Raw genomic sequence first — 22,383 nt, forward strand, 5'->3', positions numbered from 1 at the left:
ATTTATGAATCCATTCTCTTAAAATTCTTGCATTGTTGGCTTTTGTGATAGTCATAAATTAGTGTCCACATTTACTGTTAAAACACTCAAATGAATTATGTAATAAGCCCAAGACTCCTAGTAATAACAAATCCATGATTATTGAAAAATTCATCCTACTATTTTTAGAGGAAGAAGAGAATAAAACAAGAAGCCCTGGCTTGTGATTCTAATCGGATATTTGACACCAGTCAAATATAAATTATTTTACTCTAAGATAATAAGAGAAATTACTATGACAACAATTTAAAGCATATCATCAATAGAATTGTGCTCTCTGTAGATCAAACAATTGGATGGTTTATAGGCAGAAAACATAGTTATGTTTCCTTTTCATGGAACAGTTTAATCATGCTGTGAACACATGATCTCACTCCATGGTGAATTCAAGTTATCACCATATTGTTTCTCTTTTAAAAATTATATAATGCATAGCACATGTCATTGTCTTTCTTGCAATTGAAATTTGGATAGATATGTACTTGTTTAATGTACTTAATCACAGATAAGCAATGATCACTAATTTGACATTAGTGCACATTGCCCCATCGATGATTTAGAAATACTAAAGCCTAAAATATATATTTTTAAATCATTTAGTTATATATTGTATCACACCAATTCATTCTGGCAAAATATCTGATGTATAAACATCTTTTTTGTCTTTTCTTTTGTATACTCTAATGTAAATAAAATTCCCATCATTTTTATGAGTATAAATCCTTGTATTTATGACTAGCATTGCAGCACCAGGAAAAGTTCAAATATCCAGGTTTGAGACCTAACCTTCTTGTGCTTAATTAGAAAATTTTCACTTCAAATTTTCTGACCCTTATACTTCAATGCACATGCTTTAGTTACCTGGAGGCAATGCAGGTATACTGCTCAGCTTTCACTATGATTCAATAAGGTTAAATGCAAATAGAAAATTTCAAATAACAATGTAAACAGATCTGGACTGTTTCCTTATCTGTTTATGGCGATCATAAATACTTAGTTTATATGATTCTGCATAGAGAGAAAACATTGGTCTGATTTATCAATAGATGTAATTGGGAACTTTTCAATACCCACTTACCATACCATCAATTTGAAATCTATGTGAACAGAATATCTTCATTTGATATTCATAAATGACCTTTTTTATGCCAAGGTTGAAGACCACTGCCTTAGAATATTTCCTGCATTTAGAAAATGATGCCTTAGTATTAGCTTACTGTCAAAATTATCCACTATCTATATTAAAATGCCAACATTTAGTAATGCTTGCCTCAGAATTGATGCCTTATGCAGATTTGAATTTTTACAAATTTTCTACATTATACAAATGTGAGACTTTGTGCAGATTTAAATGATTCTCTACTAAAGTTTAGCTTTTGATATCTCTACACAATTCCACACTCTTTCACACTTATTCCTAAAGGAAACACATGTCAAGAAGTGGGTTAGAAGATCTGACTGTTCATGACCTCCTATCAGTACAGACTTAAGGATCCCTAAACAGATTCTCAAAAATCTTACCTCAAATAAACCTAATATTTATTTAGTACCCATAAACTGTTTTCTTAAAGACAGACACTGAAATGAACTTATCCTCCTCTAAGCAGTCTACAACATGCCTGTTGCTCTGAAAGGTACTAGTTTTTATGCAAGTGTAGATGCAAGGCTCTCTGGAAAATATTTGTGGTTATTTCAAATGTTTTCACTATTGTTGAGCGCTATCAGTTGGAAGGACATGATATAGTTTGTAACTTTATTATGATACTGGTATCCTTTCAACATGCTTCTGCCTCTATTCTTTTCTTGCATGTGAAAACTACCAGAAATTATTTGAATGGAGGATGTATGTTTCAACTCCAACATGTGATTATAGTCAATATTACTATCACTTATGTTTTTCAAAACAGAAAACTCAGTCCAATCATGTACATCATTTTACTCTTACGATATAGCTCCAAAATTTTCCCTGAGTCATGTCTAGTACTAATCACTGCATCATTCCTTGCCAAGACATTTCACCTTGCATTAGAGAAGACTGTAAAGTGGGATGAGAGTTGGGAAATTAATCTGTAAGACACATGGTATTTACCTGCTAGTGAAGGGACAATGTCTGTCAACTGTGTGCAGTTCTTCCCGCTATTACGCTCGGTGGAAATATGGACAATATCACCCAATTCCACAACATAATCATACCTAAAGGAAGTTTAGAACTCGAGTATTTAGTTACTGTGGGTTTTCTTTTCTCATAAAGCACTCTACACAATTAGAAATCTTATTGTCAAGGGGCACTGGAGCCTGTGATAATGTGGAAAGCTAATATATATCTCAGCCCCACTGATGATATTATATATCCTGTTCTTTCTATATGTAGTTTTTATATCCATGAAAATCTTTGCTATGATCTCTGAAAAACTATTCCTTATTGTACACCCAAAGAGTCTACTTATAGTTTAGCAAAGACTTTCATTTTTAATTACAATTTTCTGTCCAGATAGAGATAAAACCTGGGAAATCAGAGATGAATTTTCTCTAAATACATGCTTGCATTTGCAGAAAGAAAATACAAAATGCCCTGTTATGTAAACAATGAAATAATAATTTGAGATACTAGAATATTTTATTTGAATGTGTTGAAATTGAACCTTTTATCCTTTGCTCTACAGATGATATCTACTTTGAATTTTAGCCTTATATTTTATATTCACTACATATTAATAATTGGAGGAGCATCATTATATGTTTAATCCATGTTTAATGCAGTAGTACAAACTAGAAATCAACTCAGATGTCAAATATGAAAACAACCCGCCACACTTTACATACTAGTAAGGGATGGGGACAAGATTCCAAATTAAATTGTCAGTCTCTGTGTCTGATGCACAAATCATGTTGTTTCTTAACCACTGTAAAGTTTTCACCTGAGGTTGTTATGTCTATACTATAGTTATATGTGGGAAAATTAAACTCTTCAGTTTTCAGTGTTGGAGATAAGCCTAGCCTGGAATGATTTCTCCTGTAAACATTGAGAAGGATGATTTATAAGAGACAAGCAGGATGTGGATAGCTTCAAGGAGAGCATAGATTGGGGTGCAGGCATGAAATTAAAACTAATCATTATAGACTTTCTCAATCTTTCATCTTTACTTATTAAGTTAGATATCCTTTCTAAAGTGGATTCAGCCATTTTCACCCCTCTCTCCACAGTGATCTACTTGGGGCTCCTCAGGGTAGAGTACAGTAAGAAATTGATCCTTTCTAGAGGAACAGGAAAGAGAAATGGGTGCTTTCATTGTCAAGAAATAAGTGCTATGATTTCCCTGGTAAAATAGGCTGTGTGTGTTATCAGACAGCCTCATGGAAATATTTCTTCACTATTTTCTACCCAACAATTTGTAGTTAATTATACAAAATCCAGTGCCCCAATTTCCCTTAAGAATAATAGTACAGGAGCTTCTACTCAGAAATATTATGCATATAAAATAAGACAAATTACATAGAATACATGATTTTGATGCTGCCTTTAAGAAAATCTTCCGAACTCAGTAAAAAGAAAACAAGAAAATCTTCCGTTCTTGATTCATGATGTTATGTTATTTTCATCCTCTTCATTGTTCTCCTCCTCTCCCATAATTCTTTCGAGATGCTGAGGAACTAGTTTACTAACAGCCATAGCATGCTATCAGGGGTTAGACATCTATGAGAAGACGTGTGCAAGAAAAGGGAGTCACTGACTGAGTTTATGGGTCCCCCATAATAATCAAGTAACGCACATTTCACATTCCTCTTAAGTAAGTATGTGAAGAATTTTATCATCCGATCTCACTTTCCAAACTTTCGCGTGTGTCTTCATGATAAGGAGTAATGTTTTAAAAAGCCCCATTCTCCGTCTGTTACTTTCTGACACAGGCTGTGTGTTTACTATGGAATGTCCAAATACATACCACACTCCTCACCTCTGAGCACCAGAAAAAGTTCAAGGACAGCCCAGAGAAGTGTTATGAACGGTGGCAGGTATGAGCTTCCTGTTTTAGGCAAACATACAAGGGGAGATACGGTTATTTCAAGATGTCAAATAAACAAGCATGACAAAAATTTACTTGTTATGTCACATAACCTTGAAATCTAAAAACACACAGCTTATAATTCTCCATATTGTACATATAATTCTAATCTTCAAATATCTGACAATTCAATGGAAGTTTAAAAATGTATTTCACAAAATATTGGGAGCACTTCCTTTACACAGAAGAAGTCTTGAGAACATTTTTATCTTTTTTAACATTTTTCCTTTTAAACAAAATCCTCGGGGTTTTACATCGGTTTGTCACTGTAGAAAGATATACATTTCTCAAGATACAATTTTAAACAATTTTAGGTGCAGAGTTTTTTGCATACACTGTAATATTTTTGTGCAATTGTCGCTCTTACACATCTCCAGAAATTTTTCACTTTCCCCACTGAAATTTGCACCTATATGAAGAACACTAAATACTACTACCCCTTGAACTCTTTTGATTTTGTTATAAGACATCATACAAAGTTAAAGACAACAAACTTCAGAAATAATAAAATGAAGAAGGATGTATTTACAGATAAGCTTTTCATTTTCTTTTTTTACCACATTTTCTAAATGACATTCCAAACAAATGGAAAACTGATTAGATTTCCCAAAGGTGGAGCCTCTTCAGGGTGCTGCTGATGTCCCTGTTCCTCAGGCTGTAGATGAAGGGATTCAGCATCGGGGTGACCACAGTGTACATCAGTGAGGCCACCATGCCCTTCCTGGGAGAATATGACACAGCTGAACCAAGATACACTCCAGTAGATGTCCCATAAAATAAGCAAACAACTGACAGGTGAGAGCCACAGGTAGAAAAGGCTTTGTACCTCCCCTCAAATGATGGGATTTTCAGGGTGGCAGAAACAATTTTGTAGTAGGAGAAAATGATCCCTGACATGGGAAAAAAACCAAGGAGGGTACCAAACACATATGGGACTATGTTATTTATTAAGGTATCTGAACATGAAAGGTGAAGGAGTTGAGAAGGATCACAAAAGAAACTAGCAATTTCCACATCTTTGAAACAGGTAACTTGTAAGGCAATTAAATTGTGCATCTGGGAATTCACAACACTAACAAAGACTGACAGCAATAGTAACAAGATACAGCGGTAAGGGTTCATAATGACTGCATAATTCAGGGGGTGGCAGATGGCCACAAAGCGGTCATAGGCCATCACAGTCAGGAGCATGTCATCCACACATACAAAAAGGACAAAAAGAGACATCTGTGTCAGGCAGCCCACATAGGAGATGATCCTGCTGTGTGTTAATATGTCAAAGATCATCTTTGGGACTGTAGTGGAGATGAAACAGATGTCAGCCAAGGACAGGTTGGAGAGGAAGAAGTACATGGGGGTGTGGAGGTGGGAGTCAGAGCTGACAGCCAGGATGATGAGCAGGTTCCCGAGCACTGTGACCAGGTACATGGACAGGAACAGTCCGAAGAGGACGGGCTGCAGGTCTGGATCCTCTGAGAATCGCATGAGGTAGAACTCTGAGACCTTTGTGAGGTTATGTCTTTCCATGTTATCTGAGCATGTTCACATAAATTTCATTTCAGAGCTGAAACAAAAACAATCACACAAAACTAAGCATATATTCTGAGTTCAAGTATTCATAAGCAAAGTATTCCCACCAGAAAGCCACAAACGTCACCAGCGTTGCTCTGTCATTATCAACCCCATTATCAAATGGTCACTGTTGGGTGGTTTGTTTTCCACCTCCTCTGTATGTTCTTACATTGCTTTACTGCACAGTGTAAGCAGACCAAGGACATAAATTCAGAAGTCCTTGATAACAGCAAAATTCGGGAAATTCTTTTCCAAAAAGATGAAAGGTAGTTAAATCACCCCTTTGAAGAAAATATGATTTTTATGGGAAGAAAATTAAAAAGGATTGAAATATTTCATATTTTATACTCATAAAATGCTATAAATTTCCTTGATTAGAATGCCTACAAATACTATAAAATCTAGGCGTGCATTTTCTGAAAATTAAAGTTAATTCTCTTTTGCAGAACACTTCATTTTGAGCCATTTTGCTAAAAAATAATGAATTTTTAATTTTTCTTGTTATTCTCTCTGATTTCATCTTTTAAGGATATAAGAGTTTACCCAGCCTTGCTATATAAGTTGGGCAAAAATTTTCTTTCTGACTAAATTACCAATGTGAAACATGTAACAGTGTCTTATTACATTCATAGTTATATATCGCAGGCTGAGATACATGCATATAATCTTCAAATAAAATTACCACAAAGGTAGATTTTTGTACACTGTTTGTTAATAAATGGGGGTTAGTATTTAGGGTTTTCACATCTATCACTTCTGAAATATGAGTTGTTTCATAGTTTCATAGTTCAGCTGTGTGAGAGAAACTAGGACCCATATTTTCATGAGACCATTCTGTGAGTTAATTAGGAATAATCCCAAAATAGTACATGAAATATTGTAAGCACACCTTGAAACTCAGCCACAATGGAAAAAGTTACATGAAATCTTGTAAACACACATGTAAAAAATGTACTCCTCTTCATCTGTAAAATGGGAATCAGAATTACATACCTCATATTGATGCTGTAAGAAAATATTTGAAAATCATTTAATTTGCAACACTCTTGAATATAATTTAAGAATACATCTGGAGATAGTGGAATATTTCTGGAGATAGTGTTATATCTCCAGATACTCTAGGCTTAGCCTAATGTATTAATCAGAATATGTACATTTCAAATTTTTGAATCACTTTCTTAAATGAGAGTTGAAAACCACTGTCAGAAAATATTTGCTAGCATTTAGAAAATCTCCCATTCATACTGTCTGTTTAGCTATTAACATGTAAATATTTAATAATATTTATATCCTCATTAATATTCTTTAGATATCTGAACAATTACCTCAAAATTTGAGTCCTTTCTATGATTTGTCTTGCTCTCCTTTCCTCAAAGGAATCTGTTGTCATAAATTTTATGGGTAGATTTTCTTGCCAATGTTTCCAGGTCTATACTGGTTTATGAATTTACATAAAAGGGACCTAAAACTCGTCTAAACGGTGTGTTACACAACATCTGCCCTCCACCAAGTAGATTAAGATGACATCCACAAGTAATGGTGCTAGGTCTCTTCAACCAATTCACAGCCTTCTCAGAGAGGAGGGGAAGGGATGGAGACCGTGAGAAGTTTCATTTATCTTGTAAGTTAATTATTATGTTAACATTTTCAAAATTCTTGGGCTTCTTTCCCTGTTACTCGTGTTAAAAATTGTCATATAATATACCACATATATAATATATTGATATTTTCAGATTTCTATCAAGTAATGCATATAAAATTTCAATTTTTTCATAAAATGGGTGACTCATTTTTACCCATATGCTCTTATACTTCAGATAAACTTTCAAATTTTGCCTGTCATCTTTTCAGTAATGGTCTCTTTATGATAGCGCACCAAGAAATGTCATCATCACATGAGGAATAACATGATTGAGATTCAGTTTTGGTGCCTGGGCCAAGGGATGGTACTGAAGAAATGAGTGTGTTAGTCCTGTGTCCCTAACCTGTTCCCAAGGGCAGAATGAGTGTGAGTCTCTCTGCCTCTTTGTGCTCATAATGCTTGGGAAAATAAAGAGAATAGAATTCATCCACATGTGCAACAACTAAAGAAACTTAGAACTTAACTAGTTAGCAATTCTGAGATTTCTTAGTCTCCGTTGCATTAATTTCTGCTGTCATCTTTATAATTTCCTCCCTTGGATGTGCCTTAGACTTGATTTGTCCTTTTCTGAGAAGTTTGAGTATCAGCATTAGGTTGTTTATTCAAGTGCACTCTGTTTTCCTGGTGTGAGCGTTCATAGCTATAAATTTTCTTGGTAGGGCTGCTTTCCTTGCTTCCCATAAGTGAGATTTTGTATTTAGAATAAAGATGTGCATCATTAAGCAATAAGAAGTTTATGAAGTATAGTAAAGTGCATTCCAATGGCGTTGCAGCCTGAAATTATATGAAGTTTTTTAATCTACCTAAGCTTGAGGCATAAAATCACCAGCTTTTTGTCTCTATGACTTTAAAAGAAACATGACTATCTCTGTTGTGTTTTATTTTTAAATAACTGATAGAGATAAAATTAAGTGGATTATAGAGTCCATGTATCCATGACACAGAAAAAAAGCAAAAGCTATTTTGTTTTGTCTTTACATCTATGGTGCATTTGTGAAAGGAATGGAGTTTAAGACAGTAAGGTACTGAGCACCTTCACACCATTATTATTAAGGAAAACTATTGTGACTCAGGGAAGGGTCAATTCAATGTTAAAAGCGGGCTTTTATTTTTACGTCTCCTCTGGGCCAATCTATAGGTCTAGGAAATCAGCTGTAAGGAAAGCACATCATTCCTCTAAAAACATATGCATAGAATTACACAAATAAGATGTCCTTCCACAGAAATACAAAAGGAAGAATTACAGGACAAAAGAGGTAAGTGCAAGAATATACATATCACGGATGGTAAAGCTACCTAAATTGTAATTTGCTCTAATTTTATACACATTAACCCTAAATAGAGCACTGCTCAGAGGTGAAAGGATTAAACAATAAATTGAGAGATGCGATCTGATACACTGAAATTTTCACTGTTTTCAATTCACTGAAAGATTTATGCAGAGGTTCGGAGCTGATCATCATAGGTCATTTAGAGGCACATTTACAACTCTCTCATTTCTTCCAGAGAAATGAAATCAAGACATAAGTTTCCCACATTTGAGTTGGTGGGAAATACATGCAAGCTTGGAGAAGTATATGGGAGGCTCAAAAATATCCTACAGGGGTGTCAGGAGAGAAATCTGTGCTGAATTCTTAAGGAAGCGTCTTCCGGATCTTTGCCTGTCATACACATCCGTCTTTGGTGGATGCAGCTGTGGCCATCCACTGCTCTGCTCTGTGAGCTTTCAAATAACTGCATCAGTGAGGGCACAACGGTACAGGTCCTCTCCGGAAGTGACAGAGAATTAACGGCTGAGACAACCTAACAGAATTACCCTGTGCCTCTGATCAGACAACCCAAGTCCACTGACTCATTTTTCCACGTAACAACCTAATGCAGTTTCCACTGAAATGACAGATCTTCCATTTTTTGCAAGCAATATCAATGTACGCAAAAGTAACTCTGGGAAAATAGAAAACATGAAATAAAACAAGACACTTCAAATGAAATTTCTCAGTGCCTGGAAGACAGGAAGCCCTCAAATGCAGTTCCTGATGTCATGGTTACTGTCTTCCTCTGTATCCTGATCATGGACTTTATAATCATTTCAGAGCATTTAGGAGACGCTGCAGAAGGGCACGTTTTTCTGCTGTCATGAGTGAGACATCAATGGAAGTAGAAACAGGGTGTATAGGAAGTAAATTTGAAATAATAATTCTTTCCCCACTACAACCAAGATCATAAAATTTCTATTCCTTATAACTAATGTTTTTCATATTTGTACCATCACATCTGACCATCCAAAATTTCACACTTCTCCTCTTGATAGGGAAATAATAATTTTAAGTGTCTTTCTTGGATCAGTGAGTACCATTGCACTTACTGGGTGATGCTGTTTCTCTGCTGAGTCATTGCCAAGGAGAGCAGATCCAAAGACCCTCTCATCTCTGATGCCCAGTGAAGGCTCTGATTCTGTCCTTGGGATAAAAATTCATACAAAGACAGACAGGAGACTCATAATACAGACAATAGATCCTCAGACACAGAAATGGAACTGGACACTGGACTGGAATCACTTCAGTACTAGAGGCTGATTATTAACTGCTCTGTGACCTTGGGGGCTCAGTACAGAGTTAGCTCATAATAAGCCAAATTGGTCCATGCCATCCCACTCTCTAAGGACTTCCAAACCCTAATGGATGAAGGAGACTAAAGGAATATAACTGGCCCCAAGAGGTTTGGGGTTTTATATCTACTCAGATAAAGCTAGTTTGTCCTAATCACTTCTGCTTTTTATATACAATTTTTTTTATTTATTTATTAATTTTATTGAGTTTATTGGTACATTTTAGGGATACAGTACAGTTACATTCATTGTTGGGATCATGTACCTCTACATGGCAAGTCTTGATTCTCATTTTTTCCCCTTACCTCTGCCCTCCCTTCACCCCCTCCTCCCCTCCCCATCTACAAACACTTTATTTTCATCTTTTCATTCTCTCACATTTTTTTCTTTTCCCTTTTTGTTCTTCCCCTACCCATCACACCTTCCCTGCACCTTTAGCTCCTTTCTTCCCATTTCTAAATGTCAGTGGTTTTTCTATAAAATGGAATATTACTCAGCCATAAAGAACGAGCAAATAGATTCATTCATAGGAAAATGGATACATATTGAAGATATACTCCTAAGTGAAATAAATAAGTCACACATGTGTAAATACCAAATAGTTTCCCTGGTGTGAATAATCTGCAACAATGCATAAGATTCTAATAAGATTACTGACATATATATAATTTTTAAATGGTGATTTGCATTTATTTTATTTTGAAACAAAATACACATTACAAAATCGCACTTTTAACAAAATAGACTTCATTAGTACACACTTTAATGACTTTAATATTGCCGTGGGTCCCTCAACATCATATATCTTCAGGAATTTTTCCTTCTCCAAACTTAAAATGTGTGCTCAACTTTAGAGCTCGCTCTGCATTCCCCCCAGCATTATAGCATGAAATTAAGACCATGAAATTATCATACTAACATAACCAAAATGGAAAGAGGTCCTGAGATTCTACTGTAGTCTTCCCAGGGGTACTTATGTTTACACTGTTACTCGGGCTGTGAAGGAATCGACACAGGAGTCACCATAGTACACATTACCATGGCTGTCATACTTGCAGTAAAATTTAAGAATGCTGAGTCAGTATACTGGAACACCTGTTACACAAAATAAGCAAGCAACTGACAGATGGGACTCAAAAGTAGAGAAGATATTATTTTTTCTGTCAGATGATCATTTTGAGAGGATGAAAAAAAATTTTTGATACTGGGGATGGAAATCAGGACCTTCTGCTTGCCATCAGGTGTAGCAATACTGAGCTAAATCCCCAGAACTGAAAAAAGTTTAAATATGAAAAAAATAATCCATAAGATTGAAAGACAAAAGAATATGGAAAAATCAGTACTTCACTATGGTACTGGTGAAGTTGTCCAAATAGGAAAGATTAAGGAGGAGAAGAGGATACATAAGAAATGAACAACGCTTGAAGTAGGCAAGATTTAGCACAATAAAATAATGCATGTGGAAGACCAAAGAGATGAGCAAAAATAGAAATTAAACTGCAACTCCACAGAGGCAATGTTTTGTGATAACTGAATAATTCAATCAGTTACAGAGGGCCACAGACCAATCATAGGACACCACACCCAGGAGCATGATATCCATACAATCAAAGATGGGAAAAAGTGGACCACTTAGGAGTGACTGCTTTGAGGCTGGAAGTCCACCATTACCTATGGAACCAGGGTGGATGTGAAACAGACTTAGCCATTTTTCACTACTGTTTATTCTCTCACCTTGCTTGTTGCTTTCATTTCATCTTGGTTTTGGCCTGCACTGGTTTTGGGTTTCATATAGAAAGGTCTTGAATAGTTTCTGGATTTCTGATTTCACGGTCCTGTATCTCTTGAGCTGGTCTTTTAGATGAAAGTTCCACGTTGCTATGTTAAAGGGAAGCATTTTTGGATATGTTAATCCGGGTAGAAGTCGTTTGCCTCTATGGGTTAAAGCATTTCACTTCAAGCTCTCCTAGACTTTACGGTTTGTGTTGAGAAGTCTGATATAATTTTAAAGGATTTACCTTTTCCTATAATTATTTTGTTTTTCTCTGATTCTTAAATTTTTGGTTCTGATCCTTTTGCTGCCTAGCTGAAAATCAGTAAGGATGTGTACTTATTGGTGAGATGCTTTCTTCAGTATATTATTTGGTGTTCAGAATCCTCACTCACATTTTTTTTCATTATGTTTATTGCTACTTTTCCGATAGACGGTACAGGTACAATCATCATTGGGACCTTGGACCTTCACAGAATTTATTTTGGTTTTTATTTTTTCCCCATTCTCCTGCCCTACATCCTTCCATATTTACAAAGACTTTGTTTCCACTTTTTTTTCATTTTCTTTCTTTTTCTTTTTTCCTCATTGAATTTATTGGTACATTTTAGGTATACAGTACAGTTACATTCATTATTGGGATCCTGTACCTTTACATGACAGGTCTTGGTTCTCATTTTTTCCCCTTGTCCCTGCCCTCCTTTCACCCCCTCCCCTCCCCACTTACAAACACTTTATTTCCACTTTTTCAATTTCTCATGTTTTTTTCTTTTCCCTTATTAGCTTTCCCCTACCCTTCCCACTTCCCCAACATCTTCAGCCCTTTTCTTCCTATTTCACATTGTCAATTATATCATTAGGATTTTATGTACTATTATAGTTTTTCACACCAGAGAAACTATTTAGTATTTACACGTGTGTGGCTAAATTTTTAATTATGTTTGCAATTTCACTGATTGTAATTGGGCTATTTAGAGTTTTTTATCTTCTTCGTTCTGCTTTGTTAATTCATATGTATCTAGAAACCGGTCCATTTCTTCTGTGCTTACCATCTTATTAGAATACAGGTTTTTAAAGTACATATTGATGATCCTCTGGATTTCTGCCATAACTTCACCTTTTTAATTCCTAATTGCATTTTGAGCCTTTTCTTTCCTTTTTTATAAGGTTGGCTAAGGGCTTGTGTATTTTATTTATTCTTTCAATAAACCAACTCTTAAAATCATTGATTTATCTATCATTCTCTTGGTCTCCATTGCATTGATTTCCGCTTTGATCTTTATAATCCCCCCCCCTTGTTGGAGCTCTAGGTTTGTGCTGCTTTTCTTTTTCTAGGAGCTGAAAATTCACCAGTAAGTTGTTTACTTGAGCTCACTAAATTTTCCTACTGTGGGAATTCACTGCTATAAATTTTCCTCATAGAACATGTATGTGTCCCATACATGGCTGTATGTTGTATTGGCACTAACATTTAGTAGTAAAAACTGTCTAATTTCTTCTTTAATTTCTGCTGATACTCATTGGTTGTTCAGGAGAGTGTTATTCAATTTCCATGTGTTTCTGAAGTTCTTGTGGTTTCTTTTGCTAGTGATCTCCAGCTTAATTGCACTGTGCTCTGATAATATACAGGGGATCACTTCAATTCCTTTGTTTTGCTTAAACCTGATGTTTGAGCTGTATGAGGTCAATTTGGGAGAATTACCCATGTGCTACCAAAAAGAATGTACATGCTGATTTTGTGGGTTGGAACACTCTCTACACGTCTATTAAGCCCATTTGTTCAAAGGCTTGGATCAGTTCTAGTATTTCTTTGTTGATTTTTTTTAGTTGACCTATCTATTTGTGAGACTGTGGTATTGAATTCCCCCTCTACAATTGTATTAGTGATTATTTGGGTTTTTTCATGTCCCTTACTATTTGTTTTGTATAGTTGGTGGCATTCGGATTTGGTGCATATATATTTATAACTGTCATCACTTGCTATTAGATTGTTACCTTTACAGGATGCAGTGATCTTCTTTTTCTCTCTTAAAGAGTTTTGATTTGAAATTTACTTTGTCTGCAAATAAGATAGCTACCCTGACATTTTTCCAGGCTGCTGTCCTATTAATAACTGTTTTCCATCCTTTTACTTTCAGTCAATCAGTTTCTTTTTGAATGAGGTGCATTTCTAGTATACAGCATACTGTTTGTTTTTGCTTCTTAATCCATTCTGCCTGCCTATTTCTTTTGATTGGCATTGGCATTGATGTTTATAACTGATAACCACTTACCACTGTCATATTATTTTCCTGGGGGTGACTCTTCTTAATATCCCCCCCTCTCTTTAATGTATTGCCTTACCTACTTTATTTGCTCTGTTGGGGCTCAAGGAGTTATGACCTTCATTGTCTTTTTCTAGAATATTGTGTTGATTAGTTTGTAAGGCCAGTTTGGTACTCATAAAGTTCTCAGGTGTTGTTTGTCAAGGAAGTAACTTATTTCCCTGTCAATTTTGAAAGAGTTTTGTAGGATGCCTCAGTTTAAGTTGGAAGTTGTTTTCTTTTAAGGCTTGAAATACATCACTCCAGGCTCTCTTGGACTTGAGGGTTTGTGTTGAAAAGTCTGCTGTGATTCTTCTTTCTTCACTTGGCTTTCTGGTATCTTCATTATTATATGTCTAGGTGTAGATTTTTTATCTTGGTTAGTTGGAATCTTATGTGCTTCCCTTATCTCCATGTCAAATTCTTCACCTCTGGGAAGTTTTCTGTCATTAATTCTGTTTTTTTATGTCATCTGTACATTCTCCTGCCTTTTCCTGGACTCCTATCAGGCTTATATTATTCATCTTTACATCATCTAGGAAGTGTTGAATTGATTTCTCATGGTCCTTTACTATCTTTAAGATATCTCTGTTTTCATGGTCACTGACTGCAATCTAGTCTTCTGTATCTGATATTCTGTCTTCACATGCATTCGTTCTGCTGTGAATACTTTCCATAGCATTTATAATCTCTTGGATATTTCTTTGAATTTGTTTCATGGATTTCATTTCTTTCCTGTATTGGGCATTCATGGTTTCCATTTCTTTCCTATGCTTGGCATTCATTGTTTCTATCATGGCCCTGAGCTCATGTATTTTTTTTTATCTGTTTCTGTTCTAGAGTCTAATCATGTTTTTCATTCTCACCATATCTGTAGTTATATGGGAAATTATTTATATTTTAATCTTGTGAAGTGTTTTAAGTTTTTAAATTTTTTATGCATCTGTTTTATTACTTCCTGTGCTATCAGTTCAGGGTGTCCAGGTGGTTGATTATCAGACTTTCCAAATTTGTTTCCCCCAGAATTTGCCTTTGGTTAGCTGAAGTCTCCATTTGTGCCTTGCTTAAATGTCTTCTCATTTCTATTTTTGATGTTGCTATAGTCCTTAGTTTAATTTCTGGGTTAATACTTCCATCTTCCTGAAATAGCTGGTCTTTATGCTTTGAGTCTATAATAACTCTGAGGAAATCTCATTTTCTTATACCAGGAAGGACCACCAAGTATACCAATCAAATCACCTTAGCCCAAGTGATACAGTCAGAAACACAATAGCATCAAGCACAACTTAGAAAATGTCAATTTGTGGTAGTTATTAATCTACCACCTTTAACCATGTGAATTAAATCAAAATCAAGGACTACACAAAAACATGTTTCTACTGAATGAACTCTTCAATATAGCAACTTTATCTTTCAAAATAGAGATTTAGAAGGAGTTGAGGAGAGGGAGTAGATAGAAGGTTAGGGAAAGGATAGAAGTGAGCCCATAGGACATAGGGAGATCACATAAATACTAGGCAACTGCTGAAGACAAGAGGAAAAGACAGAATGAAAGAAGAAAGACAATAACAGAAAAACCTAACACAAGAGGGAAGCTAGAAACTGTATTCACTTTCCTTTCAAACTAATGACAATTGAGATAAGGTAAAAGAAGAGAAGAAAAGAAAAAGAAGAAATCTGAATTAGGGCAGGAGCAGCAACAAAAAAGAGATGAAAAACAATGTGGATGAGAGAGAGAGAGACAAAGAAGGGGGAAGAAAAGAAAAGAAAAGAGAAAATGTGCAAAGAGTAGAAAAATTGAAAATAAGATGAAACAATAATTTTTAAAGTAAAACATAAAAGTAAAGGGCTTCCTTCAGTGTATGTCCCTGCTGTCGCAGTAGACAACATGGGCAGCAGTGTGCAAATTTAACTTAATTAGTCTCACCAAGCCAGCAGCACACCCGTGAGATTCAGGCTGATTTGGGGCTGAAAGGCCCAAGTCAAGCTCCCTGATCTGCTTCAGGATTGAAAGGGAAGCAATATTTCCAAATTCACTCCTGGAAGCAAGTGTTACTTTGATTCCCTAACCAGGGAAAGATCCAACCAAAAAAGAGAACTACAGGCCAATCTCCATAAGGAACGTAGATGCAAGATTCCTCAATAAGATACTGGGAAACAGAATACAGAGTGTCTTCAGAAGATCATACACCCTGAGCAAGTCAAATTTATTCCAGAGATGCAAGGATGGTTCAACATATGTAAATCAATGAATGTAATACACTCTATCAACAGAATCAAGGAAAAAATCAGATGACCATCTCAATAGATACAGAAAAAAAAATTCACCATCCATTCATGATAAAAAAAATAGCAAAAAATTGGAATAGATGGTCTTTATCTCAACTTGATAAAGGCTATCTATGAAAAACCAACAACCAATATCATATTAAATGGCCAAAAACTGAAAACCTTCACGATAAAATCAGGGTCAAGACAAGGATGTCCACTATTACCATTCCTGTTCAATATTGTTCTGGAAATATTAGCCACAGCAATAAGACATGAGAAAGAAAATAAAACAATAAAGATAGGAAAGTAAGAAGTTAAACTGTCATTATCTGCTCATATGATACTCTCCCTTAAAGACCCAAAAAGCTCTGCCAAAATACTTCTAGACTTAACTGACACTTTCAGAAGAGTAGCTGGATACAAGGTCAACAACCAAAAATCAATAGCCTTCTTGTACACAAGTAACAGACTCACAAAGAGAGAAATTAGGTAAACAATTCCTTTCACAAAACATCCAAAAAATTAAGTATAAAGAAATCAATCTATTAAAGGAAGTAAAAGAACTCTACACTGAAAACTATAGCACTCTGAAAAAAGAGATTGAAGTGGATATAATAAAATGGAAAGACATCCCCTGCCCCTGGGTAGGAAGAATCAACATAGTGAAAATGGCCATACTACCAAAACTGCTATACAGATTCAATGTAATCCAAATCAAAATTCCAACAGTATATTCCACAGAAATGGAGAACATAAACCAAAAATTCATTTGGAGCCAGAACAGACCTAGAATACCATAAGTAATTCTAGGCAGCAGAGATATGACAAGGGGTATCACAATCCTCAACTTGAAATGCATATTGCGGCCATACTCTTAAGTGAAACAAGACACGCATGTGTAAATACTGAATAGTTTCTCTGGTGTGAAAAGCTAAAAGTGTAAATGAGGTCCAAATTGTATAATTGACAAAGTGAAATAGGAAGAAAGAGGCTAAAAGTGTAGGGGAAGTGGGAAGGGGAGAGGAAAGGAATAAGAGAAAAGAAAAATATGAGAAAATGAAAATGGAAACAAAGTCTTTGTAAATAGGGTAGGGTGGAGGGGTGAAGAGAGTATGGCCTCAATATACATCCATTTTCCTATGAATGAATCTAATTTCTCATTCTTTATGTCTGAGTAGTATTCCATTTTATAGAAAAAACTACATCTGCTTTATCCAGTTTCCAACTGATGGGCAAATGGGCTGTTTCCAAATTTTAGCTATTACAAACTATGCTGCTATAAACATAGGTGTGCATATATCACTGTGATTTGATTCTTTTACTTCTTTTGGAAAGATATCCAGCAGAGTGGCTGGGTCAAATGGAACCTCTAGTCCCAGCTCTTTGAGGTATCTCCATATTGATTTCCATAGTGGATGCACCAGTCTGCACTCCCACCAACAATGGAGAAGGGTTCCTTTCTCCCCAAAGCCCCATCAACATTTGTTATTGTTTGATTTCTTGAAAGCAGCCATTCTTTGTGGGGTGAGGTGGAATCTCAGTGTTGTTTTCATCTGCATCTCTCAAATGACCAGTGATGTGGATTGGATATTTCTCTTTACAAGGACATAATGGCCTTCTTTGTCACTTTTAATCAGTTTCTGTTTGATATTTACTTTGTCTGTGAATAAGATAGCTACCCCTGCTTTTTCTGGGCTGCTGTTCCATGAAGAACTGTTTTCCATCCTTTCACTTTCAGTCTATTGGTTGATTTTTGCATTAGGTGTGTTTCTAGTATACAACATATTGTTGGATTTTGCTTCTTAATAGATTCTGCCAGTCTATTTCTCTTGATTGGTGAATTGAGGCCACTTACACTGATTGTTATAACTGATATGTACTGACTTATCATTGTCATGTTATTGTCCTATTGTGGGCTCTTTTTAATCCGCCCCCCTTCAGTTTCTTGCTTTTCCTAATTCACTTGCTCTATTGAGCCTCTTGGTTTTGTGACCTTAATTTTCCTTTTCTAGGATATTGTTTAGAATTGTTGTGCTACTTTGGTATTCATGAAGTTTCTCAGCTGTTCTTTGCCATGGAAGTATCTTACATCCCCATCCATTTTGAAAGAGAGTTTTGCAGGATACATCAGTCTAGGTTGAAGGTTGTTTTCTCTTAGGGCTTGAAATACCTCACTCCAGGCTCTCCCTGACTGGAGGGTTTGTGTTGAAAAGTCTGCTGTGATTCTGATGAGCTTTCCTTTGCATGTGATTTTTTTCTCTAACTGCTTGTAGTATTTTGTTCTTCTGTTGAGTTCCTGGGATCTTGACTATTATATTTTAGGTATAGATTTCTTTTTGATCATAGCTATTTGGAGTCCTATATGCCTCACTTACCTGTATGTCAAATTCTTTTGCTCTGTTTGGGAAGTTTTCTGTCATTAATTCTGTGAACAGCATTTTTAAGCCATTTGTATTTTCTCCTGCTACTTCATGGATTCCTATCAGTCTTGTGTTATTTCTTCTTTGAATAATCTAGGAGTTGTTGGATCGATTTCTCATGATCCCTTACTGTTTTTAAGAGATCTCTTTTCATGGTCACAGACTGCAATCCTACCATCTATATCTGAAATTCTATCTTCACATTCGTTCATGCTGTTGTGAATGCTTTCAATGTAGTGTTTAATCTCCTGATTATCTGTTTGAATCTGTTTCATGGAGTCCATTTCTTTCTTATGTCGGGCATTCAAGGTTTCCATTTCTTTCCTATGCTGGGCATTCATGGCTTCTATCATGGTCCTGAGCTGATCTAATTTTTTGTCAATTTCTGTTCTAGACTCTAATCATGTCTTTCATTGTGCTCACCATTTCCTGTAGTTATCTAGAAAATTATTTCTGTTTTGAATTTTTCTAGAGCCTGATTGATCTGTTTTGTTACTTCCTGTGCAATGAGTTTAGGGTGTCCTGATGGTTGATTTCTCAGACTTTTCCACCTGATTTCCCTTAGAATTTGCCATTGGTGAACTGGAAGCCTCTTTTTATGCCTTGCTTAAGTGTTTTCTCATTTTTATGCTTGTTGTTGGGCTGTCCATGTTTTAATTCCTGGGTTAGTATTTTGATCTTCCTGATATAGCTGCTCTTTGGGTTTTGAATCTCTAATGACTCACAGTCTCATTTTCATAATATCAGAAAGAACAGCACATTAAATCAATCACAACCCTTTAGCCCAGCTGATACAATCAGCAACACAATAGCATCAAGCACAGCTTAGAAATTGACCATTTGTGGTAGTTATTAAACTATCAACTTTAAATCATGTGAATTAAATCAAAATCGAGGACCAGCCCAAAATATGTTAAAACTCTTCAATATAGCAACTTTTCCCTTCAGAATGAGGACTTAGAAGGTGGTAGGAGGAGAGGAATATATAGGTAGGAGAATAGGAGATGGTTTTGAGTGAAACCAGAGGACACAGGATGACCATGCAAACTTCAGGAAACTGTTGAAGACAAGAGGGAAAGACAGAATATAAGAACAAAGAAAAGAGTAGAACTCCTTAATATTAATAGGGACTCACTTTCCTTTGAAATTAATGACCCTCAAATGAAGGAAAAAGAGAGAAGAAAAGAAAATAAAGAAAAAAATAAGAAATCCGAATTATGGCAGGAACAGAAACAGAAAAGGAGATGAAGAATAATATGGGGAGCAAAAGACTGAGTGGGGGAAAAGAAAGAATTTCTGAATGGAATGAGGAAAAGAAAGAAAAAATTTGAAGAGCTCCTTTAAGGGTATATCTCTGCTATCACAATAGACAATGTCCTCAGCCCTGTGCAGAACTAAGTCATTTAGTTTCATCTAGCCAGTGGCAGACCCCTGAGATTCAGGCTGAATTCAGGCTGCAAGGCCCAAGTTGAGCTCCCTGACCTCCTGCAGGGTTGAACTCTGCAATGCTCTACTATAGGTTTCTGCTGCCCTTTCCCTGAAGACAGTCAAATTTCTGATGGAAGGCAATGGCCCCTCCACCTTACCCACTATGGAGGTCTTATGTGCCTTTATTGCAATTATTCACTTCCATTCTATCTTCTGGAGCTCAGTAAAATGATCTTTGTGACCAACTGTGCCTCTGCAGTGTGGATCCAGGAGCTGGCATAATCAGGAGGCCTGAGAGCAAGATAGGGGGAGGATTACTTTGTAGAGATGGCTGTGTAGCTGGCTGATCCTCACCAGTCCGCTGGATGAAGAACAGGGCACTGGCGAACTCCCCGCATGGTACTCCATTCATCATGGCATGCAGGCTGTTTCCAAGTTACAGCTATTACAAACTATACTGCTATGAACATGGGTGTGCATATATGACTGTGGTATGATGCTGTGAATTCTTTCAGGAAGATACATAACAGGGCAATAGCTTGGTCAAATGAAACTTATAGTCTTAGTTTTTTGCGGAATCTCCACACTGATTTTCATTGTGGATGCACCAGTCTACACTCCCATGAACATTGAAGGATTTCTTTTTCCCCACAATCTCTCCAGCATTTCTTATTGGTTGATTTCTTGATAGTAGCCATTCTTTTTTCTCATTTAGTTTATTGGTACATTTTAGGTATACAGTACAGTTACATTCATCATTGGGATAGTAGCCATTCTTACTGGAGTGAGATGGAATCTCATTGTTGTTTTAGCTTGCATTTCTTGAATGACCATTGATGTTGCACACTTTTTCATCTATTTATTTGCCCTTTGCTGTTCTTCAGCTGTGAAGTATGTATTCATCTCAGATGTCAATTTTTGCATTGGGTCTTTAAATTTAGGGGCCTGATACATTTCAGTTCTTTATTTATCTAGACAGCAAGCAGTCCTTTCTCCGAGGAATACCTGGCAAACCCTCTTCCCCAACTGGTTGTCTCTTCACTCTGTTCATAATTTCCTCATGATAAATCTGCATAAAATAAGATTAGATGGTTTTTAATCTCAATCTCATAAAGTCTTCCATGATAAGACAACAGTCAACATAGTACTAAACAATCCAAATCCCCAAAGCTTTCACTCTACAATCAGGATTAAGACAAGGTGTCCACTATCACCACTCCTGTTCAGTATAACTCTGTATACATTAGTCACAGCAAGTAGACAAGAGAAAGAAATAAAAGGAATAAAGATAGGAAATGAGGTTCAATTATCATTATTTGCAGACAACATGATACTCTACATGGAAGACCCCAAATATTCCTCCAAAAGACTTCTAGACTTAATAACAAAATTTGGTCCTGGAACTACATCCAAAGTCAACACTCAATAATCAATAGTGTCCCCGTACAACAGTAAGAAACTGTCTGAGAGAGATATTTGGGAAACCACAACTTTCACAACAGCCTAGAAAATGAAATACTTAGGAATCAATCTAACAAAGGAAGTTAAAGATCTCTGCAATGAAAAGATACAGTACTCTGAAAAAGGAGATTGAAGAGGATATCAGAAAATAGAAAGACATCCCTTGTTCTTAGGTAGGAAGAACCAACATAGTGAAAATGGCCATACTCCCAAAATTGTTATACAAATTTAATGCCATCCCAATCAAAATACCCATAATATATCTCACAGAACTTGAGAAAATATTCCTAAATTTCATTTGGAACCAGGAGAGACCTATTTAACTCTTTTGCAAAAGCAGTTCTGGGCAAAAACGCATGGCAGAAGGGATCACAATCCCAAAATCTCTTGTGGACATTTACTTTCTTTCTTTCTACTTCTTACATTAATGTTAGAAAATCCTTGGAGATTGGGATGTCACAGACCAATCAGGCTAATTAAAAGTTCTGTGCATTGGGCCGCCAAGGTCATACACTACTCAATAATCACCTTGTGTCTCCACACCTTCACCTTGGTGACTCCAGTCCACCAACCTCCACACTCGTGTCCCAGCCCCATGGTTGTCTGCATCAGGAAGCTCCTAACTAACTTTGTATTAATTTCAATCCTGAGGACAGAGACTGAGGATTCTTTGGGCTGCAGGCAAAGGAGTGTCTTTGGGTCTGCTGTCCTTGACTATGACCCAGCAGAGAAACAGCACCACCCAGTAAGTGCAGATGGGCCTGATGGATATGGAAGGATCCTTCCTTGAAAGTATTGTTTCTTCAC

The 22,383-nt window shown here is 36.1% G+C and overlaps 1 protein-coding gene across 1 annotated transcript; it reads right to left on the reverse strand.

Moving 5' to 3' along the window:
* Positions 1-4,697: 4,697 nt before the first annotated feature.
* LOC104869662 (olfactory receptor 7E24) lies at positions 4,698-5,636 on the reverse strand. The gene has a single exon (XM_010635011.2). It carries the CDS (start codon positions 5,625-5,627, stop codon positions 4,698-4,700), a length of 930 nt encoding a protein of 309 aa, XP_010633313.1. The 5' UTR covers positions 5,628-5,636.
* Between the last annotated feature and the right edge of the window lie 16,747 nt (positions 5,637-22,383).

Source organism: Fukomys damarensis, unplaced genomic scaffold (genome assembly GCF_012274545.1).
Source record: "Fukomys damarensis isolate Sample0158 unplaced genomic scaffold, DMR_v1.0_HiC HiC_scaffold_37, whole genome shotgun sequence".
NCBI lineage: Eukaryota > Metazoa > Chordata > Mammalia > Rodentia > Bathyergidae > Fukomys > Fukomys damarensis.